Source organism: Physeter macrocephalus, chromosome 19, assembly GCF_002837175.3.
Source record: "Physeter macrocephalus isolate SW-GA chromosome 19, ASM283717v5, whole genome shotgun sequence".
Lineage (NCBI taxonomy): Eukaryota > Metazoa > Chordata > Mammalia > Artiodactyla > Physeteridae > Physeter > Physeter macrocephalus.
The window spans coordinates 88,081,867-88,108,381 of NC_041232.1; the positions used below are offsets into that span (position 1 = coordinate 88,081,867).

At 51.5% G+C, this 26,515-nt stretch overlaps 1 protein-coding gene across 9 annotated transcripts in view; it reads right to left on the reverse strand.

The window, feature by feature from the left end:
* SLC66A2 (solute carrier family 66 member 2) overlaps positions 1 to 26,515 on the reverse strand; it is a 64,868-nt gene that overhangs the window by 23,296 nt on the left and 15,057 nt on the right. For 4 of the 9 annotated variants that reach the window (XR_003677228.2, XR_003677229.2, XM_028480349.2 and 1 more), the window contains 2 exons: positions 23,281 to 23,331; positions 1,863 to 2,079 (listed from right to left, as the gene is read on the reverse strand). Coding sequence is in view for 4 of the 9 variants with exons in the window: in XM_028480349.2 (XP_028336150.1) it covers positions 1,863 to 2,079; positions 23,281 to 23,331 (268 nt within the window). In the remaining 5 variants the exon portion in view is untranslated. Of the gene's footprint in view, positions 1 to 692; positions 1,718 to 1,862; positions 2,080 to 23,280; positions 23,332 to 26,515 lie in introns of all 9 variants that reach the window. The other 5 variants (XR_008615902.1, XR_008615904.1, XR_008615903.1 and 2 more) reach the window with 2 other exon arrangements.

A 26,515-nucleotide genomic window follows, 5' to 3' on the forward strand; every position in this document is an offset into this window, starting at 1 on the left:
TGTGACCCTCCCGTCACCTCCGGTCACCTGCAGGGCACGCCACCCCACACCACGTGCAGAGGGCAGGGCCTCGGCTCAGGGCCCAGCTGGCCCCCAGCGGCCTGGCCCTGCAGACCCACCCACGGAGCCCTGCCTGGGCATCCTGCGGCTCAGCGGACACGACAGCAACACTGAACGGGCCCCTCACCTAATTACACCTCCACCCAGAGCCCGACTCGGGGCGGCGGGGGCCACGATTAGGTTAACCTTCTTAACGAGGATGCGTGGGCTCTTGAGAGGAGCCTGCACTCCAAGCTGATTGAATTAGCGGCCCGTGTCGGAGTCCGTGACAGAGACCGGCCCCCCCTCCGCTGGCTCCGGGCCCTGCTCGGGCCCTGCCGGTTGGCACGGAGCAGGTCCGCGTCCCCGCGCGGCCGGGCCTTCTCGCCAGACCTGCTCACGGCACTGACCGCAGTCTCCTTCCCTTCCCTTCCGCCTTTGCCTTCTGTGTCCTTTACCCAGTGCTGCCAGGCGGGGGGGGGGGGGAGGGGGGCCGGGGGGGGAGGGGCACTGGGGGAGAGGGGCTGGGTCACCGCAGGGTGACGACCACAGGCATCCTTTACGCCCTAAAGTCAGAATCTCAGGCGCATGTGCACCACCCGGCCCCGCACAGCTCCCCGGGCCCCCTCTTCTCAGGCCAACGCCCCAGGTACCAGGGCCTCTTCTGCGCATCCTGTCGCTCCCGAGGTCACCCCGAGACAGGAAGTGGGGCGGCCGCGCCCACGGCTGCGCTTCTCCAGAGCAGCACAGAGCTCCACGGTCCGGCCTGGCGTCTTTCCAACACCGCCTTTGCTGGATGAGTCACTGCAGCCCCACCAGGGACACGATTCCCACTGGGGCCTTCTGCAGCTTCTGCTGTCGTGCACAAATTCTCCAAGAATGAGCCGATCGGCTAGGTACCCACACCGGTAAATCTTCCGCATTCATACCTGCTTCCCCAAGTGTTCTCCTACGTCCCGAAAGTGATTTAGAGAATCAGCTATTTTAGTCCTTCATGAGTTCATTCAATAAATATTTACGGAACTGAACTGCTGTAATTTTCCAAGCACGTTGTCAGATGTTGGGGAAAGAAAGAAACGCGATACAGTCCTTGCCTTCAAGGCTGTCGCTTCCATGTTTTACCTGTTATGAATAATGCTGTTATGTTATGAACATGGGTGTACAATATCTCTTCAAGACCCTGCTTTCAATTCTCTTGGTTATATGCCCAGAAGTAGAATTGCTGGGTCACACTGTAATTCTATTTTTAATATTTTGAGGAAATGCCACATTGCTTTCCACAGCAGCTGCACCATTTTGCATTCCCACCAACAGAACACAAGCATTCCAACTTTTGCACGTCCTCACCAACACTTGCTGTTCCCTGTTTCTCTGACAGTCACCATCCAGAGGGTGAGAGGCGGCATCTCACCGTAGTTTTCATTGTACACGTCTTCCACCTCCTTGGTTAAGTTAATTCCTACGCGTTTTATGCTTTTTGATGTTCTCATAAATGGAACTGTGCCTGAGGGAGGCAGGGAGTGCCTGAGACCTGCTCTTGGTGGTGCTAAGGGTGAGGAACCTGCCGCGTCATTTCCTACATTAAAGGGCTTGAACCTTCTGGAGACATCTGTGGACCCCGCCTCCGTCTACGGCCCGCAGTGAGCTGCTTCACGGGAGGGTCTCGGCTTCCCCTCACCTGTTGCACAGGAACACACCTGCTTGCACATCAAGAGGTCAGAAGACCAGCGTCCTAACCCGAAACTGCTCTTGAACTGGCAGCTTCCCAGCAGAACTGAAAGTGAAGCAGCAGATTGGCACACGGGTCCCTGCCGCGCCCCTACCTCATGCCCTCGGTGGACTGGTGGCGGTGGTTGCGGCAGAGCTGCGGCATGCCCAGCATGGCCTCGGTCAGCACGGCCAGGAAGCCCAGGCTCTCCACGAAAAGGGCTGAGTCGATGGACAGGTAGGTGACGCAGCCCGCCACACCGGTGAAGGCCAGGACACACTGCACGTAATCCCCAAAGCTGCTCCAGTGCCAGAAGTGCTGGGGGTCGAAGTCTAGGGCAAAAGGGAGAGAAACGTGAACTAGGCGTGCAGGCCGAGGTCAGTGTGGGGAGCACGGGACCGAGTGAGGAGGTCAAGGTCAGTGTGGGGAGGACGGGACCGAGTGGGCAGGTCAAGGTCAGTGAGAGGAGGACGGGACCGAGTGAGGAGGTCAAGGTCAGTGAGAGGAGGACGTAAACTGTGGGCTCCACCTGCCTCCATTACGGCATTTCTGAAGAAGCCTTGATACAGATATTAGCTCCCCATAGAAGACACTAAAATCCTTAAATTTTTCCTAAAATAGTCTGATAGTGTACTGCGGGCTGGTGCCAGCGCCTCTGGAACCTCTCTCCTGGTTAGAATCCCCATTCCTTCTCTCTACAGCTTTGGATTAATTTTGTCTCTCCATTTCCTCAGATGTAATAGAGGAACAATAGTCCCTACCTCCTAGGGTTGTTTTATTGGTTAAATGAGTTAATCTTATGAATCACAAAAGTACCCAGCCCATAATAAGGGCCCAGTAAAACTGTACGATATCACCACACACTTAGCTGATAGATGTTATCGTTTGCTGCATAGACGTGTCCTGCCGAAACCACATTCACAAGCACTCACACAAATGAGCAGTTCACATGAGGTTCCTGGGCTCTGGCAGAGACACGCGGACGCGGGGGTCCTGGACACAGGCTTGGCGGCCGGGAAGGTCAGGGAATGGGGATAAACACGGAGGGAGTTGGGGAGGGCGCGATGTGCCCAGCCTGACCCAGTCCTTAGACTGGTAGGGTCCAGAGCCCGGCACCCCTTCGGGAGAAGGCCCAGCAAGGGCTGCCGGCGTGGGCGAGGCCACCAGGAGTCGGCTGTCCAGGGGGCCGGGAGGTGCCGCGGGGAGGGTCCAGGCTGCACCACACGCCCTGTCCCCCACATCCAGGTCCCCCGCTACCTCACGCCACGTGAGGACACTGTCGGCGTCGGAGCTGGGAAGCGGGAGGGCAGGCAGGGGCGCCAGAGGCGGAGCGGACACGGCCTGCGGCTCTGAGGTCCCCTCCCCGAGGACCTCAGGCTCCTGAGCCTGGCTGCTGCCTGAAGAAGCCCCAGCTGCAGGGTGTGGGCCTGAGTGGGGGGAGGGCAGGACACGGAGCAGCGGGCCCACGCACAGGCGTCCCAGACAGAGGGCCCGAGAGGGCGTGGCAGGGGAGGACCCGCAGGCCTGCCGCGTTAGGTCCTGTCTCTGTGCCCGAGGGGCGGGGAGGACACGGTCAGGGCTGAGAGCTCGGGCAGGACAGGGACGGCTGAGGACACCAGGTGAGCGCGGGGGAGCCTCAGAAAGCTGGGTCTGTGGTCCATCGATCGGAAGCCTTTCTATTTTAGGTTCTCAGGAAGCGAGTCAGTTGGCAAATGGCTACCAGAAAACCCTCGTCAAAAAGTTTCTGAGAGAGACTGAGGTTGGGCCCCTACCTTCATGTGCAAAAATTAACTCAAAATGGACCAAAGACTAAACATACTAGATAAAACTAGAAAACTCTTAGAAGAAAATACAGGGAGAAAGCATCATGACACTGCATTTGTTAGTGATTTCTTAGATATACCAAAAGCACAGGCAACAAATGAAAAAACAGATAAATTGGACTACATCAAAATTTTAAACTTCTGTGCTTCTAGGGAAAAAAAGCTCCTTGATATGGGTCTTGGCAACGATTTTTTGGATATGATTCCAAAAGCACAAGCAACAAAAGCAAAAATAAACAAGTGGAATTACATCAAACTAAAAAGCTTCTGAACCTCAGAGATAGAAAGAACAACGAACTAGTAGTTACGGGGGGCGGGGGGGGTCCAATACAGGGGTGGGAGGGTGCAAGGTACAAACTACTGGGTGTAAGATCAGCTACAAGGATGTACTGTACAACACAGGGAATATAGCCAATACTTTGTAAATGGAGTGCAACCTTTAAAAATTGAATGAAAAAAGAAACAAAGAAAAAGCTTCTGCAGAGCAGAAGAAACAACCAGCGACATAAAAAGGCGACTTGTGGAATGGGAGGAAATATTTCCTATCGTATAAGGGGTTAGTATCCAAAATATACACAGAACCAGACCACTCAACATCAAAAAAACAAACAACCCAATTAAAAATGGGCAGAATGGGACTTCCCTGGTGGCGCAGTCATTGGGAATCCGCGTGCCAGTGCAGGGGACACGGGGTCGAGCCCTGGTCCGGGAAGATCCCACGTGCCGCGGAGCAACTAAGCCCGTGCGCCACTACTACTGAGCCCGCGCTCTAGAGTCCGCGAGCCACAACTACTGAAGCCCAAGAGCCACAACTACTGAGCCCGCGCGCCTAGAGTCCGTGCTCCGCGACAATAGAAGCCACCGCAGTGAGAAGCCCGCGCACCGCAACGAGGAGTAGCCCCCGCTCGCCGCAACCAGAGAAAGCCCACGTGCAGCAACGGCAACCCAACGCAGCCAAAAATAAATAAATGAATGAATAAATTTATTAAAAAATAGAAAAATAAAAATGAAAGTGGGCAGACGAACTGAATAAACGTTTTTCCAAAGAAGACATACAAGTGGCCGACAGGTACATGAAAAGATGTCCAGCATCACTAATCATCAGGGAAACGCAAATCAAAACCATACTGAGATGTCACCTCACACCTGTCAGAATGGTCATCATCAAAAAGACAAGAAATAACAAGTGCTGGCGAGGAGGTGGGAAGAGGGGGCCCGTGCACTGCTGGCGGGATGTCAACTGGTGCAGCCACTGCGGAAAACAGGACGGCAGTTTCTCAACAAATTAAACACAGAATTACTGTATGATCCAGCGATTCCACTTCCGGGCATACACCCAAAAGAACTGAAAACAGGTACTCGAACTGATATTTGTACACCCAGTCCTGAGGCTACAGGACGTCAGCGCGAGCTTGGACAGAAGAATGGTGCCCAGAGAGGAGCCGTGCCAGAGTCACGGCATCTCTGGCCGCCCCCCGCCCCCCGGGAGGGTCAGGCCTGGGGCCTCACCTTGGCTCCAGGGAGGCCGCAGGGGGCCCACGTGGCCACCTCCGACTCCTCGCTAGTTCTCTTCAGGCCATCCCGGGCCCCTGGTCTGCTGGTCCACATCCCGCTGCGTCACAGGCAGGTTCTGCAAAGCCGCTGTAGCCAAAAAACCATCCACACAAATGCCAGAAACAGGGCAGAGAGAAGGTCGAGGTCACCCCACGGGCACTCGGTGGAGTCAGCGTGCTGTCAGGCCCCCTGCTCAGCTGACGCTGAGGACAGGACCCCTCCCTGCGTTCACCGTGACGGCCTCACAGGCGGGACGTGAGGACCAAAAGTGGGGTCGAGACGAGGGGGGACGGCGTCCGTGGGAGCGCGGAGGGGCCGGGAGCCCAGCTGCCATTTGCCAAAGCACGTGACTGTGTTAAGTCTGCCGCGCGATCTGCGTTTACACGCGAAAACACCAAGTGGCATTTTACGTAATTAAGCTCATCTGTGGCAGAAAACACAGCCTCTTGGATACATTCTTAAAGATTTCCTTTTGAAAGCAAGGACTACGTACAGGCACATGAGCCCTCGCCCGCTTTCGGCCCCCAGCATGACGGACGGATCGGCCTCCTCCCATCAGCCTGGCACCAGCCGGGGGCCCTGGGCGGGCGAGCCAGGCCGGCTGGGAGGCAACGCGGGCCGGCAGGACGCGCAGCGCGCGCCCGCTCCCGGGGCTCGACGCTCAGGAAACTGACCCCTCCGAGGGATTAGGTGCCGACGGTTCACTTCGAGAACCTAGGAGACACGGCCCTTCCGCCGTGACTCGCTGTGATGACCTGTGGAAATGAGCGTCATTCCTGCCGTTCAGGTTTATAAAACTTCAGCCACGTGGGTCAGAGTCCAGCAGCAGCGCTCAGGCATCCCAGCTGTCCATTCTCATCCGACGGCCCCTCCCCCGAGCATCCACTGCCGTGGTGGTGACGAGGGTCTGGGCTGCCCACCACAGCCACCGCAGTCGCTGGGACGCGCCCCTTCAGGAAGCCCGACCCGAGACCGGCATCCGCCTCCCGCAGCCGAAGCGCTGCCCCCGCGCGAGGACCACACTCGGAACCAGCCGGCAGCCCGGGCGGGCGGGCGAGTGAAGCGGGCGGGTGCAGGGGCGCGCCGGGGGGCGGGGGGCGTGAGGGCGGCCCAGCAGCGCCACCAGGCCCCCCGTCTGAGTGCGGGGGGCTTCGAAACCAGAAGTCATGCAGCTTGCTCGCAGGTCTGTGCTCAGGAAGAGGTGGGACCAGATAAGCAGGTTCTGAATGAGCGACTCAAGGTGTCTCCTCCAAAGGCCCGAATGGCTGTAACAGGCACCGTCGTCAATCAGCACGAAGCCCGCACGAGGTGTAAAGCCGCCCAGTGCAACGCTCATCTGGCAAACAGCGCTCTGCCGCCTCAGAGGACAAGGTCCAAGAGGTCGGTGCCTCCGAGGCCACCGCCGCACAGCGACCGCCGCACGCCCTCCGGGGCCTGAGGACAAAGCTCCCCGCGAACGGGAAAGCGCAGGAGGAAGTGTGACTCGGTGGGGGGACAGGAGCTAGTCATCGGGGGAGAGAGGGCCTGTCATGATCGATGCCCGCTTCCCAGAAGTCTGCCTCTGCCTGTATCACAGGCAGGGGAATCGTCTCTTCCAGGAGCTGTGCTGACCACTCTTTCTGAAGTTCCAGGAAAACGTGCCAGCACCAGGGAGCACCTGGCCCTTTACAAGATGATACAGCAGGGAATTGCCAGAGGAAGGAAAAAGGACCCTCACGTGCATTTTCACAATGCTTATCACATATCTGAGACGAAAGAGGAAGGCAAGGTGTGATGAGATCAAGAAGACGAGAGCTGGGCTTCCCTGGTGGCGCACTGGTTAAGAATCCGCCTGCCAATGCAGGGGACACGGGTTCCAGCCCTGGTCCGGGAAGATCCCACATGCCACGGAGCAACTAAGCCCGTGCGCCACAGCTACTGAGCCTGCGCTCTAGAGCCCGCGGGCCACAACTACTGGGCCCAAGTGCCACAACTACTGAAGCCCGCGCGCCTAGAGCCCGTGCTCCGCAAAAGAGAAGCCACCGCTGTGAGAAGCCTGTGCACCGCAACAAAGAGTAGCCCCCCAGTCGCCGCAACTAGAGAAAGCCCACGTGCAGCAACAAAGACCCAACGCGGCCAAAAATAAATAAAATTAATTAATTAATTTAAAAAAAAAAGAAGACGAGAGCCCCACAGATGACCAGCTGTGTTTCCATCGCAACAGCGTGACTTGATGCCCGGCGGCTTCAGATGCAGTCACTGTCCCCCTCTGTGGCCCAGCCACTGAACTGGAACGTCCAACCCCATCCAAGCCTGTCAACTCACTCAGCCTACAATGTTCACTGAAAATCAAGGCTCAGGGCCTTCCTAAAAAATAGGCACTGGTAAGCCGAGCACACCCTGGGCCACCTCAATTCATGCGTTTACCACAAACGGAGCCACCTAAGGAGGGACCCCCGGAGCAGCAGGGGGACAGCTGGTGCCCCCAGCGGGGAGGGCACGGGGTTCCCTGGGACACCCACAGTGGCAGCTCGCACCAGAGCCACGGAGCGGAGGGAGCAGCCCGCCACAGTTACCGCCGCCCTGAGAAGAAAGGTTAATCATCCTTCCACTCTGGCAAATTCCAGGCTGTAGGGCAGGAACAAAAACCCACACTAGCTGGGCATTTACACCTAAGCGGCTAGGGGTGCTTAGAAGAATACAAAGGCCGGAAAAGTGAAAACCGAGCTGCCACTTCTCTTTCCAGCCAAGATGGGGCAAAGGGGCCACATTTACTCTCCCCAACAACCAAAACACGGTCAAAATATGTGGAGTTGTGGACCAAAAATGGGCAAAATATATCCTTGTAAGACCCTGGACATTGGGCAGTGAAGGACAGCGATCTCTGAGATGGGAAACAGGTGGGGTAAGCCCCAAACCGTCCCACTTGTACCCTGAGAGTCGCCAGGACACGGGACAGGAGGTGGGACCCTCACAGCCGAGCCGGCAGACGCCCTGAGTGACGGAGCTGGTCCGGGAATGAGCAGGTGAGGTGTGCAGGTCTCGGAGCCGCAGGGAAGGCCGCATGGGGGCCAAGGGCCTGCAGGATGGCGCTCAAGGACTCGGCGGGGCCCGCACCAGCGAGGGAGCCAAGAGGGTTCACATTAGCAGCCCTCACCCCAGCCAGCCTGGGAAACCTCAAAACGCACAGGCGTTAGGCAGAGCAGAGGGGCAACCTGCCCCAGCAGTAGCGAACAGTTAGCCCAGACCGGGCACTGCTTTGGTTCCACTGAACTAATCTTAAAAGCAAGATCTAAGAAGAGCAAACTGGGACGTCCCTGGTGGTCCAGAGGTAAAGAATCTGCCTTACAGCGCAGAGGACGCACGTTCGATCCCTGGTCAGGGAACTAAGATCTCACATGGCGAGGGGCAACTAAGCCCGCGTGCCACAACTGCTGAGCCCACACGCCTCAACTAGAGCCCGTGAGCCGCAAACTACAGAGCCCACACGCTCTGGAACCCGTGCACCACAACTACAGAGCCCACAGGCCCTGGAGCCTGCGTGCCACAACTAGAGAAAAGAAAACCCACACGCCACTAGAGAGAAGCCCGTGCACCACAACGAAAGATCCCGCCTGCCTCAACGAAGATCCTGCGTGCTGCAACTAAGACCCGACGCAGCCAAAAATAAACACGATAAATAAATAAATAAATCTTTAAAAAAAATAAAAAGATCAAACTGTTTCCAAGTTACTTAACTGCAACATAGAACAAAGCTCAAGAAAATTTATAGGCCCACAAAAATATCCATCACTCAGCAAAGTAAAATTCACAATGTCTGACATCCAATCAAAAATGACCATTGGGGGCTTCCCTGGTGGCGCAGTGGTTAAGAATCCGCCTGCCAATGCAGGGGACACGGGTTCCAGCCCTGGTCCGGGAAGATCCCACATGCCGCGGAGCAGCTAAGCCCGTGCACCACAACTACTGAGCCTGTGCTCTAGAGCCCACGAGCCACAACTACTGAGCCTGCGTGCCACAACTACTGAAGCCTGCACGCCTAGAGCCCGTGCTCTGCTACAAGAGAAGCCACCGCAATGAGAAGCCCGCGCATCACAACGAAGAGCAGCCCCCGCTCGCCGCAACTAGAGAAAGCCCGCGCGCAGCAACGAAGACCCGACGCGGCCAAAAATAAAATAAATTAAATAAATCAATTTTTAAAAATGACCATTGGAAATGGCAAATAAGTGGGTGAATAGGTATGATTTTTTCTTATCATTTAAATCTTATTAATAGATAAGTGACTATTTACACAAAATAAGAACAGTAGCATAAGGCTTTAGCACGTGTAAAGTTAACCATATGACAATCACACTGAGGTAGGCAGGGGAGAAACAAAAGTATGCTTTTCCCTAAGATCGAGAACAAAGCAGGTATGCTCACTCTTACCACTTCTAATCACCACTGTGCTGGAGTTTCTATCCAGAGCAACCAGGCAAAACAAATCAATAAAAGGCATCCAGGTGGGAAAGGAAGAAGTAAAACTATCCCTATTTGCAGATGACATGATCTTATTTATTAAGTATCTAAGGAGCCCACTAAAATCCATTAGAATGAATAAATGAGTTCAGCAAGGTCGCAGGCTATCAGATCCATACACAAAAGTAAATTGCATTTCTACATACTAGCAATGAATAATCAGAAACTGAGATTTAATAAACAATACCATACATGATACCATAAAAAAAAGTGAACTACTTAGGGATAAATCTGACGATGTGCAAGACGGCACACGGAAAACTACCAAACGTTGCTGAGGGCAATGAAAGCAGACAAGAGCGGAGAGCTACACGGTGTTTCTGCACCGGCGGTCTGCACACTGCCGTGTCGGGAGTCTCCAAGACCATCCCCAGGTCCGATGATCTTTCAGGAGGACTCACCCAGCGTGTCTCCAGAGCCACAGCCGTGATTATTGTAGCACAGGATATAAAGCAAAATCCACAAAGGGGAGGGCAGGTGGGGCGGCGTCTGGAGGACTCCAGGGGTGAGCTCCCAGGAGCCTCTCCCAGGACCCTCCCTCGGATGAGCTTGATTCCTCCAGCAACGGACGATGACCAGGGAAGCTCATTAAGGACTCGGTGCCCAGAGTTTTTACTGGGGGCCGTTCACGCAGACACCCTCTGCCTAGCACACACCAAAATCCCAGACGTCCAGAAGGAAAGCAGGTGTCCAGACAGTTGAAGCGTAGAAAGCCCCTCTCATCAGTCCTGAGAATGATGGGAAGTACGCCAAACTCCAAGTTCCCAGACATCAGCCAGGGGCCAACTTGGCAAGCGGGCTTTTCTAAGGACAGCAGTCCCAGGCCTGCTGTGTTAACACTTTCTGCACAATCGTAATGATGTCAATTCTCCCCAAATTAATCTATAGATTCAAGATAATCCCAATCAAAATCCTACCATGCTTTTTGTAGAAAATGACAAATTGATTCTAAAATTCATAGAGAAATGCAAAGCATGCAGAACAGAGAACAAAGTTGGAGACTAACACTACCTGATTCCAAGACTTAGTACCAAAAAGCTACAGCGATTAGGACAGTGTGGTGCTGGCACAGGAATCAAGAAATAAATCAATGCGACAGAGCAGAGTCCAGAAATGGAACCCCCACACGCAGACGGCTGATTTCTGACAAAGTTGCAAAGGTGATTTAGTGGGGGAAAAGAAGACGGTCTTTGGACATCCATATGCAAAAACAATAAAGTTGGGGCCATACCTCACACCGTGAACAAAAATTAACTGACAGATAATTAGATCACAGGTCTAAATGTAAAACCTAAAACTACAAAACCACCAGGAAAAAAAAATAGGGAGAAACCTTTGTGCCCTTGAGTTTGACAAAGATGCCTTAAACCTGACATTAAAAGCACAACCGATAAAAGAACAAACTGATAAACTGGACTTCATAAAAATTTAAAACTTCTGCTTGTCAAAAGAAACCACTAAAAGAATGAAAAGACAAACCACAGACTGGGAGAAAATACTGCAAACCATGTATCTGATAAAAGGACCTGTATCCAAAACATTAAAAACTCAAAATTCAGTAAGAACAATTTTTAAATTGACAGAAGATTTGGATACTTCACCAACGAAGATATAAGATGACAAACAAAGCACATGAAAAGATGCTCAACATCATTAGTGAAATGCAAACTAAGACAACAGTGAAATGCCACCACATACCTATCTGAATGGCTAAAAATTTTTTAAAAAGGTCCATACAAAGTATTGATGAGGATGCAAAGCAACTGGAATTCACACACTGCTGGTGGGAATGCAAAATGGTACAGAACTTTGGAAGACAGCGCAACAGTTTCTTAAAAAATTAAACATACACTTACCATATGATCCAGCCAGTCCACTCCTAGGTATACACCCAAGAGAAAAGAAAGCATATGTTCATATAGAGACCTGTACGCAAGGGTTCATTCACAGCAGTTTTATTTGTAACAGTCAAAAACTGAAACGACCCAAATTTCCATCAACCGGTTAATAAACACACAAACTGTAGTGCAACCATATAACTCAACAATAAAAAGGAATGAAGTACTGATATATTCTACAACCTGGACGAATTTTAAAACAAGTATGCTGAGTGAAAGAAACCAGACAAAATAGTACATACTGTACAGTTCCAGTTCTGTCAAATTCTAGTAAACGCAAACGAATGTGTAGCGAGAGAAAGCAGATTAGGGCCTGGGGGTGAAGAGGAAAATTTGGGGGGCGACGGTCATGTTCACTGTCCCAATTTGGGCGAAGGCTGTATAACGCCAACCTGACCAACTGCGCACCAAGGGCACGCATCGTGTGCTGATCAGACCTCAGTAAAGCTGCCGAAAGAAAACGGAGCTGCTTAAACGGGGCGGGAGCTCAGAGGGGCCCCAGGAGCGAGCCACGCGGCAGGGGGACAGGCCCTCCGGCCCAGGAAGCCCGCCCCCACGGCTAAGTGTCCGGAGCTGCACGTGGGGTCCATGAGAACTGGCGCAGTTTCACCTGCCGTTCTGCCTGCGCGAGGGAGGGGGTCTGCCTCCTAGTTCAGAGGTTAAGACTGAGGCCCCTCCCAGGTCCCGGACCGACCGCCGCCGTCACTCGTGCTCCCTCGGATGCGCGGAGGGGTCCGCGCAGCCTCACACGACGCAACTGCCAGTGTCCGGACCCCACCCAGGCCGCAGCCCCGGCGCAGAGGGCCTCACCGACCCTCGAGGGGCTCCTCCCAGCACGACCCAGCCCTCGGCCACTTCCCACACAGGCTTCGGCCAGGTCACGCAGCCACGAGGGGACAGAGCTGGAGCCCGTCCACTCCTCTGCCTTCCGGACTCGCCAGAAGTTAAGGAAACCCTCAGGGGATGTGCTCTCGGCACATCCTCAGTGCGATGGTCGAGGACCAGGCAACCCCAGAGCGCAGCGCCCGGAAGGCTCCCGAGGACCTGACTCCTCTAACCACTGGCCGTTACGCAGGGGCCGGGAGAGGAAGCACGGGGGCTGCTGCAGGCAAGACACACGTGTCCCGGGTCACCTCCCGAGACGGCAGGGCCGAGAAAAGCTCTGAGAGACGCTAAATCAGAGAAATCTACAAAACAAGCTTCACTTACAACTCCCGGGAGGGGCGAACAAGCACATGAAAAGATGCCCAACGTCACTAACCGTGAGGGGAACGCAAGTCAAAACCGCAACGAGCTATCAGGTCACGGTTACTGTGGCGGCAAAAATAAACAAGACAATAAAGAGTTTTGGTGAGAATGTGGGGAAATTGGCAACTTCGTACACAGCTGCTGGGGATGTAAAATGGTGCAGCCACTTTGAGAAGCAGTCCGGCAGTTCCTCAAATGATTCCACACGGAGTTACCACATACCCACCCAGCAGCTCTACTGCCACGTAAATGCCCAGAAGAACTGAAAACATATGTCTACGTGAAGACCTCCTATGAATACTCACAGCAGGACTATTCACAACAGCCAAAAGGTGGAAACAACCCAAATGTCCATCAATGGACGAACGGACGAACAAAATGTGGTCCAGCCATACAATGGAATATCACGCAGCCTTCAAAGGGAATGCAGTACTGACACATGCTCCAAACTGGATGAATCTTGAAAATAGTATGCTCAGTGGAAGAATCCAGACACAAAGGCACATATTGTATTATTCCCTGATGTGAAGTGTCCAAAACAGGCAAAACAGTTTAGTGGTTGGCAGGCCTTGGCGTAAGGAAATTGGGAGGTGTGGGGCCTCTTTTTGGGGTGATAGAAACGTTCTGTAATTAGATAGTGGTGACGATTGCACAACATTGTGAATGTACTAAAAACCACTGAATTGTATACTTTCAAATGGTTAAAATAGATTACTTTGTGTGACTTTTATCTCAACTTTAAGAATTTTCAGGGTAAGTTTTATGGTACGTAAATTATATCTTAAAAAGAAATTTTAATGTATAATAGTTTTTCACATATATGATTTGCTTTTCACAGAGAGATACAGACGTAAATACCCACTTTAGTAAATATATTTTCTAATGCTGAAATTAAAAATAGTTCTCTTAAACTTCAAGTTTTAGGTGCTGTCATTTGAATCCTGGACAACTTAAAATACATTTAGCGACCCATCTACCCATCAACTGTAACTGACGTGTTGCGGTGAATGACATCAAGCAGTAGGGAGAAAAAAGTAGGAATTATATAAGGAAAAAGGTCAGCTGAAGATATACCACTGGGTAGATATAGAAAGCATGAAATGAAATTTGCAGAGTTTAGTCAGAAAAAGTTAGAGGAACACAGAAGCTGCTTAATAAAAAGTAGATTCCTGATCTGCAATCAGATGTGACCAAACATTTTTTTCTACTTCTTTAGGGATTCCTATGTCAGAAGATTTTCTCACTAATAATTTAAAAAATAATCTAAGAAAGAAGAGAGGTCTGGATTCCCTTTCAGAAAACCTGGTGCTAGCCCAGGCACAGGGGAGGGCGGGCCCCCCGACTCCCCCAAAGGGGCCACACCTTCCTCCCCCTGGGGCGCCCGGGACTGTCAGGTGCAGGTGCAGGCCTGAGCAGAGGTGCTCCGAGAACAGGAACACGGGCAGAACACCGCCAGGAGGCTGCCCGAGGAACGGGAGGCGTTAACATAAACTGCACCCCGTCACCATTTCCGCAGCGAGCCCCAAACTCAGGCAGGATATGCTTTCTCCCGGGATGTGGTTTCCAGACAGTGGCCCCAAAAAGGCAAGACTTGAAAGCAAGGCATCTAGAGCTGAAGGGAGGTGCCCAGGACTGGGGGCCGAGCCGCGCGTCGCCTCAGATGCATCCAGCTCACCAGCTCCCTACCTGCCTCTAAAGACACCTGATGGTGACGAGCACATCCCTGAAGCTTCCCAATTACTGAAATGTTACTCGGAAGGTCTGAGGCTTCCCTGGACCGGCAAATCCATCCCTTCCTTGTTCAGTCCGATCACTTCTGGGTTAAGACGTGATTTACCATTTGGAGAATCTGCGCCAGGAGACTGTGTCCTAGTGGCAAGAAAGACTCGGTTTCTTATCCGATTGTATTTTTATGCTCCGGACGAATATGGAAGACATCTGGCCTAAGAGGGCGTAGACCGGCCACCGGCGAGAAGAGCAGAGACCCAGAGGAGGTCTCCAAATGCGGCTCCAGACAAGAGAAGCCGCGGCCCCACGGAGCCGACCTGGGTCGCTGCACTCAGCCTGGTGCTTTCCTTAGCGAGAGAAAAGCAGGAACAGCGCGCAGACGCCCCAGGTACCGCTGCACGCAGCCTGCAGCCGCGTCCGGGCAGCCCTGCCTGGGCCTCCGCTCCGGCCGGCACGCGGGCCCCTCCCCAGGCAGGATCGCGGGTCCTCACCGGGTACCTGCGAGGGACGCGCGGCAGCCGGCCGGCCGGCCCAGGAGCCCCCTGCGCCCCCAGCGACTTGTCTAGAGCGCACTCCCTCCAAGGGGGGCTCCGCGGTATGTAAACTGCACCTCCACGGAGTTGATCTTTAAAAATACACAAACCGCTCACCTATCTTGATGCAACAACTTGGTCCTCTCAAATCGTGAGGTCACATTTCAAAGAGGAAGGAGGCTTCTGCGGACGCTGTGGGCACTGCCCTCTGACCCCGGACGCCTGGGCCTGGCCGGCAGCAGGGCCGAGGCCGAGGCCGGTTTGCTGCCACCGGACTCGGCTGTCGGGTCCGCTCCTCGCGTTGCCGTCCAAGGCCATGGAAAACCGCACACCCGCCTCCCGGGCCGCCAGGGGGGCCCGGGCCCGCCCCTCCCATTAAGGCCGAGACCCTATTAACCACGGGCAGTTAGGGCTCCGCAGCGACTGCCGCTCAATCCCGGCCTGGCGGCCCGCGCGCGCCCCCGTGCGACCCGCTCCCGGGAAGACGCGAGGGACCGGCCGGAGGGCCCCGTGGGGAGAGCGCGCGAGCCCCGGGGCGGGGACACCACCACCAAGGGGGCTCCGCACGCGCCCCACTCCCGGGGGCAAGACCACCCTCGGGATGGCGCCGTTCTCAGAAGAAGCCCACTGCTGTCTCATTCACCTGTTTATATGACTCTGAACGCCCGCTGGGTCCTGGGACACAGCCCTGACCTCCGAGCCCACGTCCAGGGCTCACCCTCCAGCAAAGAAAGAGGGTATGCCAGCCCCCATGGGAGCACAGGGCCATCTGAGAAAGCCCAGGGCACGGCCCGGCTGGGCTCCAGCTAGGGGCTGACCTGGAGGGAAGCCCACCCAGGTGCGGACCCTTCCCGGCCCCCAGCTTCACTTTATCCAAATGACCAGGGACGACACAGGACTCAGCGAGGGTAGCCAGCGATCTGGTGCCTACAGAGCCTGGTTCACGTTTCGAACCCACCTTTCATCCCGTATGCCCCCAACACCACCCTCGCCCAAAGCAGGCAGGCCACGGCCCAGAGACTCAGAGACCCAGCCGAAAGCCCCACCGACCCCCTAGCTGGGCAGGACTGGCCACTGAGAGGGGACACACCCCTCACTCAAAAGTGCTACCTGGGAGGTGAGCTCATCACATCCCAAGGCGGCCCCGGGCAGGGTGCGCCTCCCCGTGGGTGCTGGTCGGTTGGCCTACCTGGCTCCTGGCTGCAGGAGGCTTTTCGACGTGTCCCATCACACCTCCAGGCCCCACTGCTAGCTTCGGCTCGGACAACGAGAGAGGCCAGAGGCTGACGGCCTGTGTCCCCTGCTCTGCCATTCTGCCCAGCGAGCTGGTCACTGGCTGACCGAACCAGCTCTGTGCTGAACCACGGCACCCACATGCTGTACCCAGCTGAACGAGTGCCAGAAAGGCCCTGACCCGTGCAGACTGGGATAAATCGTTTTCCCCAAATCAAAATAGCAGCTTCACTTTAAAAGTGAAGTTTTAAGGCTACTTCTCAAAACGTAAGGGAGGACATGGCCTTCCGGTAATGTGAACCTTCCAGAGCACCCACTTGACAGTAAACCCACAGAGAATGCTCAAGCTCCCTGAGTTCACCCATAAATAAATAAAAACAGAAAAGCTAGTGCCCTCCTGGCCCGAAACATCCTCTGTAATTCGGCCAGCAGGGCTTCAGTCGGGTGAAAAGCAGCCGAGGGGATGGGCACGTCCAGGACAGGGGTGTGAGGTTCTCCGCAGACCCTTTCCCCAGCAAAGCAACCCTCACTGTTGTGCCTTATAACAAACGAGCATTTAAAGTCTCTGGAACGGAGAGGCATCTATCTGGGAAAAGAGCCTGGACACGGCCTGCTTCCTGCCCCGACCCCGAGTGTGATGACAGCATCATCCCAGGCGGGGGCAGCCCAGATGGGCCCCTCCCCGCAGCCCCCAGGAGCAGCAGGCACAGAACACCCCTCCTGCCTCAGTGCACTCATGGGGTGGAGGTCCCACAACTGGAGGGGAAGCCGGGAATACCAGGGGCTGCAACCCCCAGTGCCTGCACTGAGAGCAGTGCTGTCACCCCAACAAGGGCCACCGCTGCCCGGCCTCCAGCTCCAGAGCAAGGGTTCAGAGGGTCTGCCCTGGAAGTGGAGGGGTGAGAACAGAGCGCTCCACAGCTCCCCCCAGAGGGGTACCTTGCTAGGAACAGGTTCAAGCCTAAGGGCACAGACAAGAACAATAGGTAACCTGCTCGAGGGGAAACTGAGGGGAAGCTGGCAGTTTATCAGAGAGAGACAGCAAGAGCGGCCCTCCTGGACACGGCAACTGTCAAAGGCTAGCCTCAGGCCACCCCTGCCTGACTTTAACTGGATCAGACCTTAGAGCGCTGCATGGCCTAGGCCGTTATCAAAACCAACAGAGCAATCAGCTGTCAATCAGTAGTGGCAGACCCTGGAGAAGCTTAACAGGGCGGCCAAGGAGAGTCAAAGACAGCTGGTCCACAGCCAGCCTGGCGGGGGAGGGGGGAGAGAGATTCTAAGAGGGCACCCATCAAGCCAAGTCACTAGACACACAGACAAGCAAACAAGCCCCCCAACCAGGGTGGGGTCAGTATCCAGAGTTGCTACAGTATTTTACCTAAAATAGCCAGTTTTCAACAAAATATGTATGGAAAGTGGCCCATACACAGAAGAAGAAGAAAGAAAAGAAAAGGAAGGAAACAGTGCTTTTGAAGGGACAGAACCATTGGACTTAGCAGAAAAGACTTCAAAGCAGCCATTACAAATATGGCCAAAGAACTAAAGGAAACCATACATAAAGAATTAAAGGAAGTATACTGACAATGTCTCATCAAACAGAGAATATCAATAAAGAGGTAGAAATTATTAAAAAGAGCCAAATAAAAATTCTGGAGTTGCAAAGTCCAGTAACTGAGGTAAAAAAAAAAATGCACAATAGGGGCTCAGCAATAGAGCTGAGCTGGCAGAAGATTCAGCAAACTTGAAGACAGATCAATAAAGATTATGCATCTGAAGAACAATGGGAAAATAGAATTCAGAAAATTGAACAGAGCCTCAGAAACACATGGAACAATAGTCAGTGCACCAACATGTGTGTGACGGGTGCACTGAAGAGAGGAGAAAGGAGAGGAAAACAGCCTAAGAAATAATGACCGCAAACTTCCCAGATTTGATGAAAGTATCAGCCTACACACCCAAGAAGCTTAACAAGTTCCAAAAAGGATAAGTACAAAGAGAACTACACCCTCACTGAATACCACAGTCTAAATGTTGAATGCCAAAGAAAAAGACAGACTCTTGAAATCAGCAAGAGAGGGAATTCCCTGGAGGTCCAGTGGGTAGGACTCCACGCTTCCACTGCCAAGGGCCTGGGTTCAATCCCTGGCCAGGGAACTAAGATCCCGCAAGCCGAGTGGCACAGCCAAAAAATAAAAAAAGAAGAAAGAAATCAGGGACTTCCCTGGTGGTACAGTGGTTAAGCATCACCTGCCAATGCAGAGGACAAGGGTTCGATCCCTGGTCTGGGAAGGTCCCGCATGCCACAGAGCAACTAAGCCTGTGCACCACAACTACTGAGCCCGCGCTCTAGAACCCTCGAGCCACAGCTACTGAGCCCGTAGGCCACAACTACTGAAGCCCGTGTGCCTAGAGCCCGTGCTCTGCATCAAGAGAAGACACCACAACGAGAAGTCCATGCACCGCAACTAAGAGTAGCCCCTGCTCACCGCAACCAGAGAAAGCCCGCGTGCACCAACGAAGACCCAATGCAGCCAAAAATTTTAAAAAAATTAACTTAAAAACAAAAATAAAGAAATCAGCAAGAGATAATGAGTAACATATTCGAAATGCAGCAAAGAAACTGTCAACCAAGATTCTTACATCCAGCAAAACTTTATTTTTTTTTTATCCTGGCTGCACAGCTTGTGGGATCTTAGTTCCCCAACCAGGGACTGAACCCGGGCCCTGGGCCCTCAACAATGAGATCGTGGAGTCCTAACCACTGGACCACCAGGGAATTCCTGCAAAATTTTTTTTTAAAACAAGGGCAAAATGGAGACATTTCCAGATAAAAAAGAACTGTGAGATTTTCTTGTTAGCAGACCCATCTTACAGGGAATACAAAAAATAAGTTCTTCATGATGAAAGAAAGAGACATCAGGCAATAATTATAATCCACTTGAGAAAAACAGAAAGTATAGGTAAAGGTAATTATGTAGGTAATTATAAAAGACAGTATACGTGCGTAGTTCTTCTCCTTTCCTCTCTTAACTGATTAAATAATTAAGTTAGTGTGAGTTTGAAGTAGATTCTGGTAAGATGCATATCATAAGCCTTAGAGCAACCACCAAGAAAATGACATAATATAAAATATAATGTCGTATACACACACACACGTATGTGTGTCTGTATATATATTTAAGGCTCATTAAAGGAATTAAAATATTACACTAGAAAATGTTCACTCAATACAAAAGAAAGCAGTAAAGAAGGAACAGTTGGGGGTTAGGGTAGACATGAGGATAGAAAACAGAAACTGAAATGGCAGGTGTAAATCCAAACATATCACAATAACATTAAATGTGAATGAATTAAACAATCCAATCAAAGGGCAGAATTGCCAGAATGAGTTTCTTTAAACGATCCACTATATGCTGTCTACAGGAGACATACTTTAGATTCAAAGATACCAAGAAGTCAAAAGTAAAGTGGAAAAAGATATACCATACAAACAGCAATCACAGGAGATCTTCAGTAGCTACACTACTATCAGAAAAAAATTGACTGTCAAACAAAAAAATTACTAGAAATAAAGGAAAATTTTATACTGATAAAAGGGCCACTCTATCAGTGTGATAAAACTATAAACATGTGCACCTAACAACAGTGCTCCAAAATATAAAAAGCAAAAACTGACAGAAGTGAAAAGAGAAACAAATACTCTAAAGGTAGTTGAAGATTTCAATACACACTTTTAGTAATGGATATAACAACTAGACAGAGGAAAAAGGGAAGAGGAGACCTGACCACACTACAAACCTAACAGATACCCCTCCACCTCCACCTGACAACAGCAGAATATACATCATCCTGAAGTGCACATGGAACGTTCTCTAGGAGAGACCATCAGCCAGGCCATCAAACAAGCCTCAATTTAAAACGACTGGAATAGGGGCTTCCCTGGTGGCGCAGTGGTTAAGAATCCGCCTGCCAATGCAGGGGACATGGGTTCGAGCCCTGGTCCGGGAAGATCCCACATGCTGCGGAGCAACTAAGCCCGCGCGCCACAACTACTAAGCCCATGCTCTAGAGCCCGCAAACCACAACTACTGAGCCCGCGTGCCACAACTACTGAAGCCCACATGTCTAGAGCCCGTGCTTCGCAACAAGAGAAGCCACTGCAAAGAGAAGCCCGTGTGCCACAACGAAGAGTAGCCCACGCTCGCCCCAACTAGAGAAAGCCCGCGCGCAGCAAGAAAGACCCGATGCGGCCAAAAATAAATAAATAAATACATTTTTTTAATATAAAATAAAATAAAATGACTGGAATAATACAAAATATGTTCTCCAACTACAATGGAATTAAATTAAAAATCAATAACAGAAGGAAATTTGGGGGATTCACGAATATGTGGAAATTAAACAACAAACTCAAAAATAACAAATGAGTCAAAGAAGAAATCCTGAAGGAAATTTAAAAATATTTTAAGACCAATGCATACAAAAACAGAACATACCAAACCTTACAGGATGCAGCTAATGCATTCCTTACAAGGAAATTATGGCTGTAAATGCTATATTTAAAAAGAAGATCAGGGCTTCCCTGGTGGCGCAGTGGTTGAGAGTCCGCCTGCCGATGCAGGGGACACGGGTTCGTGTCCCGGTCCGGGAAGATCCCACACGCCGCGGAGCGGCTGGGCCCGTGAGCCATGGCCGCTGAGCCTGCGCGTCCGGAGCCTGTGCTCCGCAACGGGAGAGGCCACAACAGTGAGGGGCCCGCATACAGCAAAAAAAAAAAAAAAAAAAAAAGATCAACTATACATCAATTTAAAAAAAGAGGAAATATCTCAAATCAATAATTAATTCTATCTTAAACTAAAAAAAAAAAAAGGCAAACTAAACCCAAAATAAGCAGAAGGAAAGAAATAATAAATACTAAAGTGGAAATAAATAGGGACTAGAAAAACAATAGAGAAAAATCAACAAAACCAAAAGTTGGCTCTTTAAAAAAAAAACCAATTAAATGGACAAACCTTGAGGTGGAAGAACCAAAACAAGAAGGAGAGAGAAAGGGAGGAGAGTCAAATTACTAAAGTCAAGAATTAAAGAAAGATCATTAACCACAACTTTACAGAAATCAAAAAGATTATAAGGGAATACCAAGAACAATTATATGCCAACAAATTAAATAACAGATTAAATGGACAAATTCCAAGAAAGAATTTCTATTGAAACTAACTCAGGAAGAAATAGAAAATCAGAATAGATCTACAACAATTAAAAGACTGAATTAGTACTTTTAAAACTTCCCACAAAACGCCCAGGCCCAGAGAGTTTCACTGGATAATTGTACCAAACATTTAAAAGAATTGGTGAGGGGCTTCCCTGGTGGCACAGTGGTTGCGCGTCCGCCTGCCGATGCAGGGGAACCGGGTTCGCGCCCCGGTCCGGGAGGATCCCACACGCCGCGGGGCGGCCGGGCCCGTGAGCCGTGGCCGCTGAGCCTGCGCGTCCGGAGCCTGTGCTCCGCGACGGGAGAGGCCGCAGCAGTGAGAGGCCCGCGTACCACAAAAAAAAAAAAAAAAAAAAAAAAAAAAGAATTGGTGAACTTGCAGCAAGCAGTAAATAAGCCCCATAGATCTAATGCACAGTATAGTGAATATAGATAACATGGAATTATAATCATCAAACTTGCTAAGAGACTAAAAGTAATTATTCCAACTACTAAAAAAAAAAAGATAATTATGTAACATGATAGAAGTGCTCATTATCACTACATGGCTATCATATCACAGTATATAAATGTATCAAATTAACATGTACACATTCAACTTACATAATGTTATATGTCAAATATATTTCAATTAAAACATTTTAATTAATAAAGAATTGATAGCAGTCCTTCACAAAGTCTTAAAATAAAAAAAAAATAGAAGAGGAAGGAACACTTCCCATTCCCAACTTACTTTATAAAGCCAGTTCTATCCTGATACTAAAACCAGTCATCACAAGAAGAAGAAAAAAAAAAAGACCAATATTTCTTATGAATATGGACACAAAAAGCCTCAACCTAATACTAGCAAACAGAATCTAGCAACTTATAAAAAGGATTATACATCATGATCAGATGAGATTTATCCCGAGAATGCAAGGTTGGTTCAGCATACAAAAATCCATCAATGTAATACGCTGTAATAGCAGAATAAAGGACAAAACCACATGATCATCTCAACAGACACAAAAAGCATTTGACAAACTTAAGTATCCTGTCATGATGAAAAAACTCAACAAACTCAGAATAGAAGGGCACTTGCTTAACCTAATAAAGGGCATCTCTGTAAAATCCATAGCTAACATCATACTTAATGGTCAAGGACTAAATGCCCTCTCATTACGAACAGGAATAAGACAAGCACATCTACTCTCCCACTTCTGGCCAGGGTTATTAGACAAGAAAGAGAAATGAAAAGCATCCAGACTGGAGAAGAAGGAGGAAGACTCTCTCTATCTGCGGATGACATAATCTTGCATATAGAAAATCCTCTATTAGAGGATTAGAATAAATGAGTTCTGCAAAGTTGCAGGACACAAGATCAATATGTGAAAATCAATTTTATTTCTACAAAGTAGCAATGAGTAAACCAAAGGAAATCAAGAAAACAATTCCATTTACCATAGAATCAAAAAGAATAAAATACTTTGGAATAAATTCAACAAAAGAATTCCAAAACTTGTGTTCTGATCATTTCTCTTTCTTTCCACCTCTCCATGCCCCTCCCTCCCTCTCCCCCCCACCGCCACACACAGAAAATGGGCAGGTTTCTAGGAGCTACTTCATGCTCGAAAACAGCAGGGGTGGTTGGTTAGCTGGCTGGAGCCTTGGCCACACTGGGTGGATAATGTGCATGCAAGGTGAGGATGTGGCAAAGATGGGAGCAGAGACAGAGAGGGACCGAGCTGCAGAGGAGGAAGCTCATGCAGTGTGGTACCTACCCAGATGTGACCGCCTGGGGGGGCTCATGCAGCGTGGTACCTACCCAGATGTGACCGCCTGGGGGGGGCTCTGGCTTCATCTTTATTATCTGCAGCTACATTTAAAGACGGAGAGAGAGAAAACAGGAAGGAAGAAGAGACAAAAACAGACTGGTTTTAACACTGGTAAGTCCTTATTGTATTTCTTTAAAAAAAAACCAAAACAATGGAGCAGGAAGACAGCAAGCTTTTGGTTTCTGTGCATTAGGAAATCCACTTTCTGAACCCTTTTTCTCCAAACCTACCCTCCTCCAAATAAGTGCTTGGGACAGAGGGAAAAAAATGAAAAGTCACCTCATTTTCACTTAATTTCTAAGGTCAGAGGTGCTGACAGAGATACAGCAGACCCTACTTCTACTTTCCCCTGGGAACTCATCTGTACGCAAGCCCTAGTTGCAAGATAGTTGTCTCAGGGTCCAAACTCTCCAGAAGGTTGCTCAATAGAGCTGTTTTCAGAGGACACTCAACAGAACACCCGCCGTAAACGGAGAGCTAGCTCAGCACGTGAACTTGACCGCCCTCAGACCTCACACCCCGTCAGGGAGCAGGTCTGGCAGCTGTCTCCGCTCTGGCCCAGGAAGGAGTACCTGACCCAGTGGGCGACAATTCGATTGTCAGGTACCTTGCCCCCCCCCAAGCACCCCACCCCACCTGAGACCTCCCTAGTCTGGGCCACCCCAGGACAATGACCGACTGACCTACAGACCAGAGGCCCTGAAGACAGAGCACCTCCAGCTGGGTTCCACCTGCAGGTGGGGTCTGGGATGGACGGTAGTTAAAGAGAAGAGTCACTGAGGTCAGAAAGCAGAGGCAGGGCCAAAGGTCGTGTGTCACCTGCCCCAGGCCGTGTACACTCTACCCCCAAATGGAAATTTTGCAAGTAATCAGCTAAAAGCAAATACCAGACTTGCTGCCTGGACCCGGGAGGAGCTGGGGGGTCGGGGCACGGGCAGTGGTTTATAAACCAACACAAACTGCAGTCTCCTCTCCTCACCCCACCTCTCTCCCCAGCACCCCCTCCTGGACCTTCTGCGTTCTGACTCCCCAGAGTTGGTCAGATTCTCTCAGCTTTTTGCTTCTATTTCTTTGATTCAGACCAATTTCACCATTCGTGGGCACCTCCTCTACAGATCAAAATCCCAAAAGAGGGAAGGAGGGGAGAACAGAGAGGCTGCAGGAGAGAGCGCTCAACTCAAGTTACTTGTGCGTTTCAGACACGGCTTCCCTTCTCTTCTCCAGGCTTGATCACACTGAGCTGACAAGCAGAGCTTCACACGTGCAGCACCACGGGGCACGGCTGCGAGACGCACAGGAGTGCGCGGGTGCGGAGCTGGGGGTCGGCGAGCAGAGGGCTGGGTGAGCTGGGCGGGAAGGTCACACCCCCGTGTGCCGCGCCAAGCTACCTAAGGTTCCTTGGCTGGAAAGCAACATGATCAGATCTACGTTTTAGCAAAGACACCTCTGCATAGGACAGATGGAGGAAAGTGGGCTCTGAAGCTGAGAGACGCTAGAAATGTTTTCAACAATCATGTGCTTCCACAGAGCTGTACTGAGGACACACTCCAGGCCAGGCACGAAGGGTCCGAAACAACCGACTGGGACAACTTCCCTGGTGGTCCAGTGGTAAAGAATCCGCCTTACGGTGCAGGGGACACGGGTTCAATCCCTGGTCAGGGACTAAGATCCCACATGCCCTGGGGCAACTCAGCCCGTAAACAAACAAATAAAATAAAATAAAGAAGGTTTGTAGAGATAGCTGCAGCTCTGCCCTTTTTGGCCCAAGTGCAGAATATTGGGCCAGAAACAAACTTCTGATAAAACAGAAGAAAGTGCTGTCACTGGCAGACCCCTTTCTTCCCTGGTGGTCCAGTGGTAAAGAATCCGCCTTACGGTGCAGGGGACACGGGTTCAATCCCTGGTCAGGGAACTAAGATCCCACATGCCACAGGGCAACCAAGCCCACGTGCCACAACCGGAGAGCCTGCGTGCTGCAAACTACAGAGCCCATACGCCCTGGAGCCTGCGTGTCACAACTAGAGAAGAGAAAACCCGCTGCCACAACTAGAGAGAAGGCCGCACGCTGCAATGAAAGATCCCGCCTGCCTCAACGAAGATCCTGCGTGCCGCAACTAAGACCCGACGCAGCCAAAAATAAATAATAACTGAATCTTTAAAAACAGACACACACACACACAACCACACTGTCCTCAGAATCTCCCCTCCCCCACCAGGAGGTGGGTCTTTGCCCCCTTGACTATGGGCGGGCCTGAGGCTGCAGGTGTTCAGAAGTGATGCTGTGTGAGTTCCAGGACTAGATCTTTAAAAAGATACAGCACACCCGGTTCTCCCCTTGAAACCCAGCGCCACTTTGTGAGGAAGCCCAGGCCACGTGAGGAGGCCACGCAGGGATGTTCCAGCAGAGCCCGGGTGAGGTCCAGCCAACGGCCAGCACCAACCCAGACACATGAGAGAGGAGTGAAAGAGAGAGAGACACAGAGAGAGACAGAGACAGAGAAGGAGGGGGAAAGGGGGAGAGACAGTGAGAGGGAGAGACAGAGACAGAGAGAGAGAGGAAGGGGGGACGGGAGAGAGTGAATGAGACAGTGAGAAAGGAGCTCAAGCAAACAGCCAAACTGTGGAGGCCAAAGCAAAAATGTCCTTTCATGTCATCAAGTTTTGGGGTCACTCGTCGAGCAGCCCCAGAGACAGGAAGCAGAGATGACAAGGCAGAAGTTCCAGCGGAGCTGAGACGGGAGAGTCAGCCTCTGGTGGCCAGCAGGAGGCTGGGGGTGGACAAGAGGCAGGCCCTCAACTGCCCCAGGGGCTTCAGGCCTGCCACACGTTGAGACTCACTGCTGGGGGCACCTCGGAGAGACCACGCGGGGACAACGGTGCCTGCGTGTGGTGGAGGGGACGACGGCTACGGGGGGACGCAGGGGGACCGGGGGACCGGGAGGAGTATTGTCACGGTGGTCCAGGCAACACGGGAACAGGAGACCCTGTGTCAGCTCCGGGGCAGCGGGCGGAACTGAAGCAGGATGGTAGCCTGATGTCCGAGGACGCCACGGAGCCCTTGAAAATGCAGGATGCTCTGTGGATAAACATCTTCCTGAGGAAGGGGGTGTCCTCAGCTTTCAATCTCAGGATGGTATGTGACCCTCCCCACCCAACGTGTTTTTGCAGCTTTACTGAGCTATAACTACACACCATAAAAAAGTCACTCTCCCAGTGGTGTGTAGG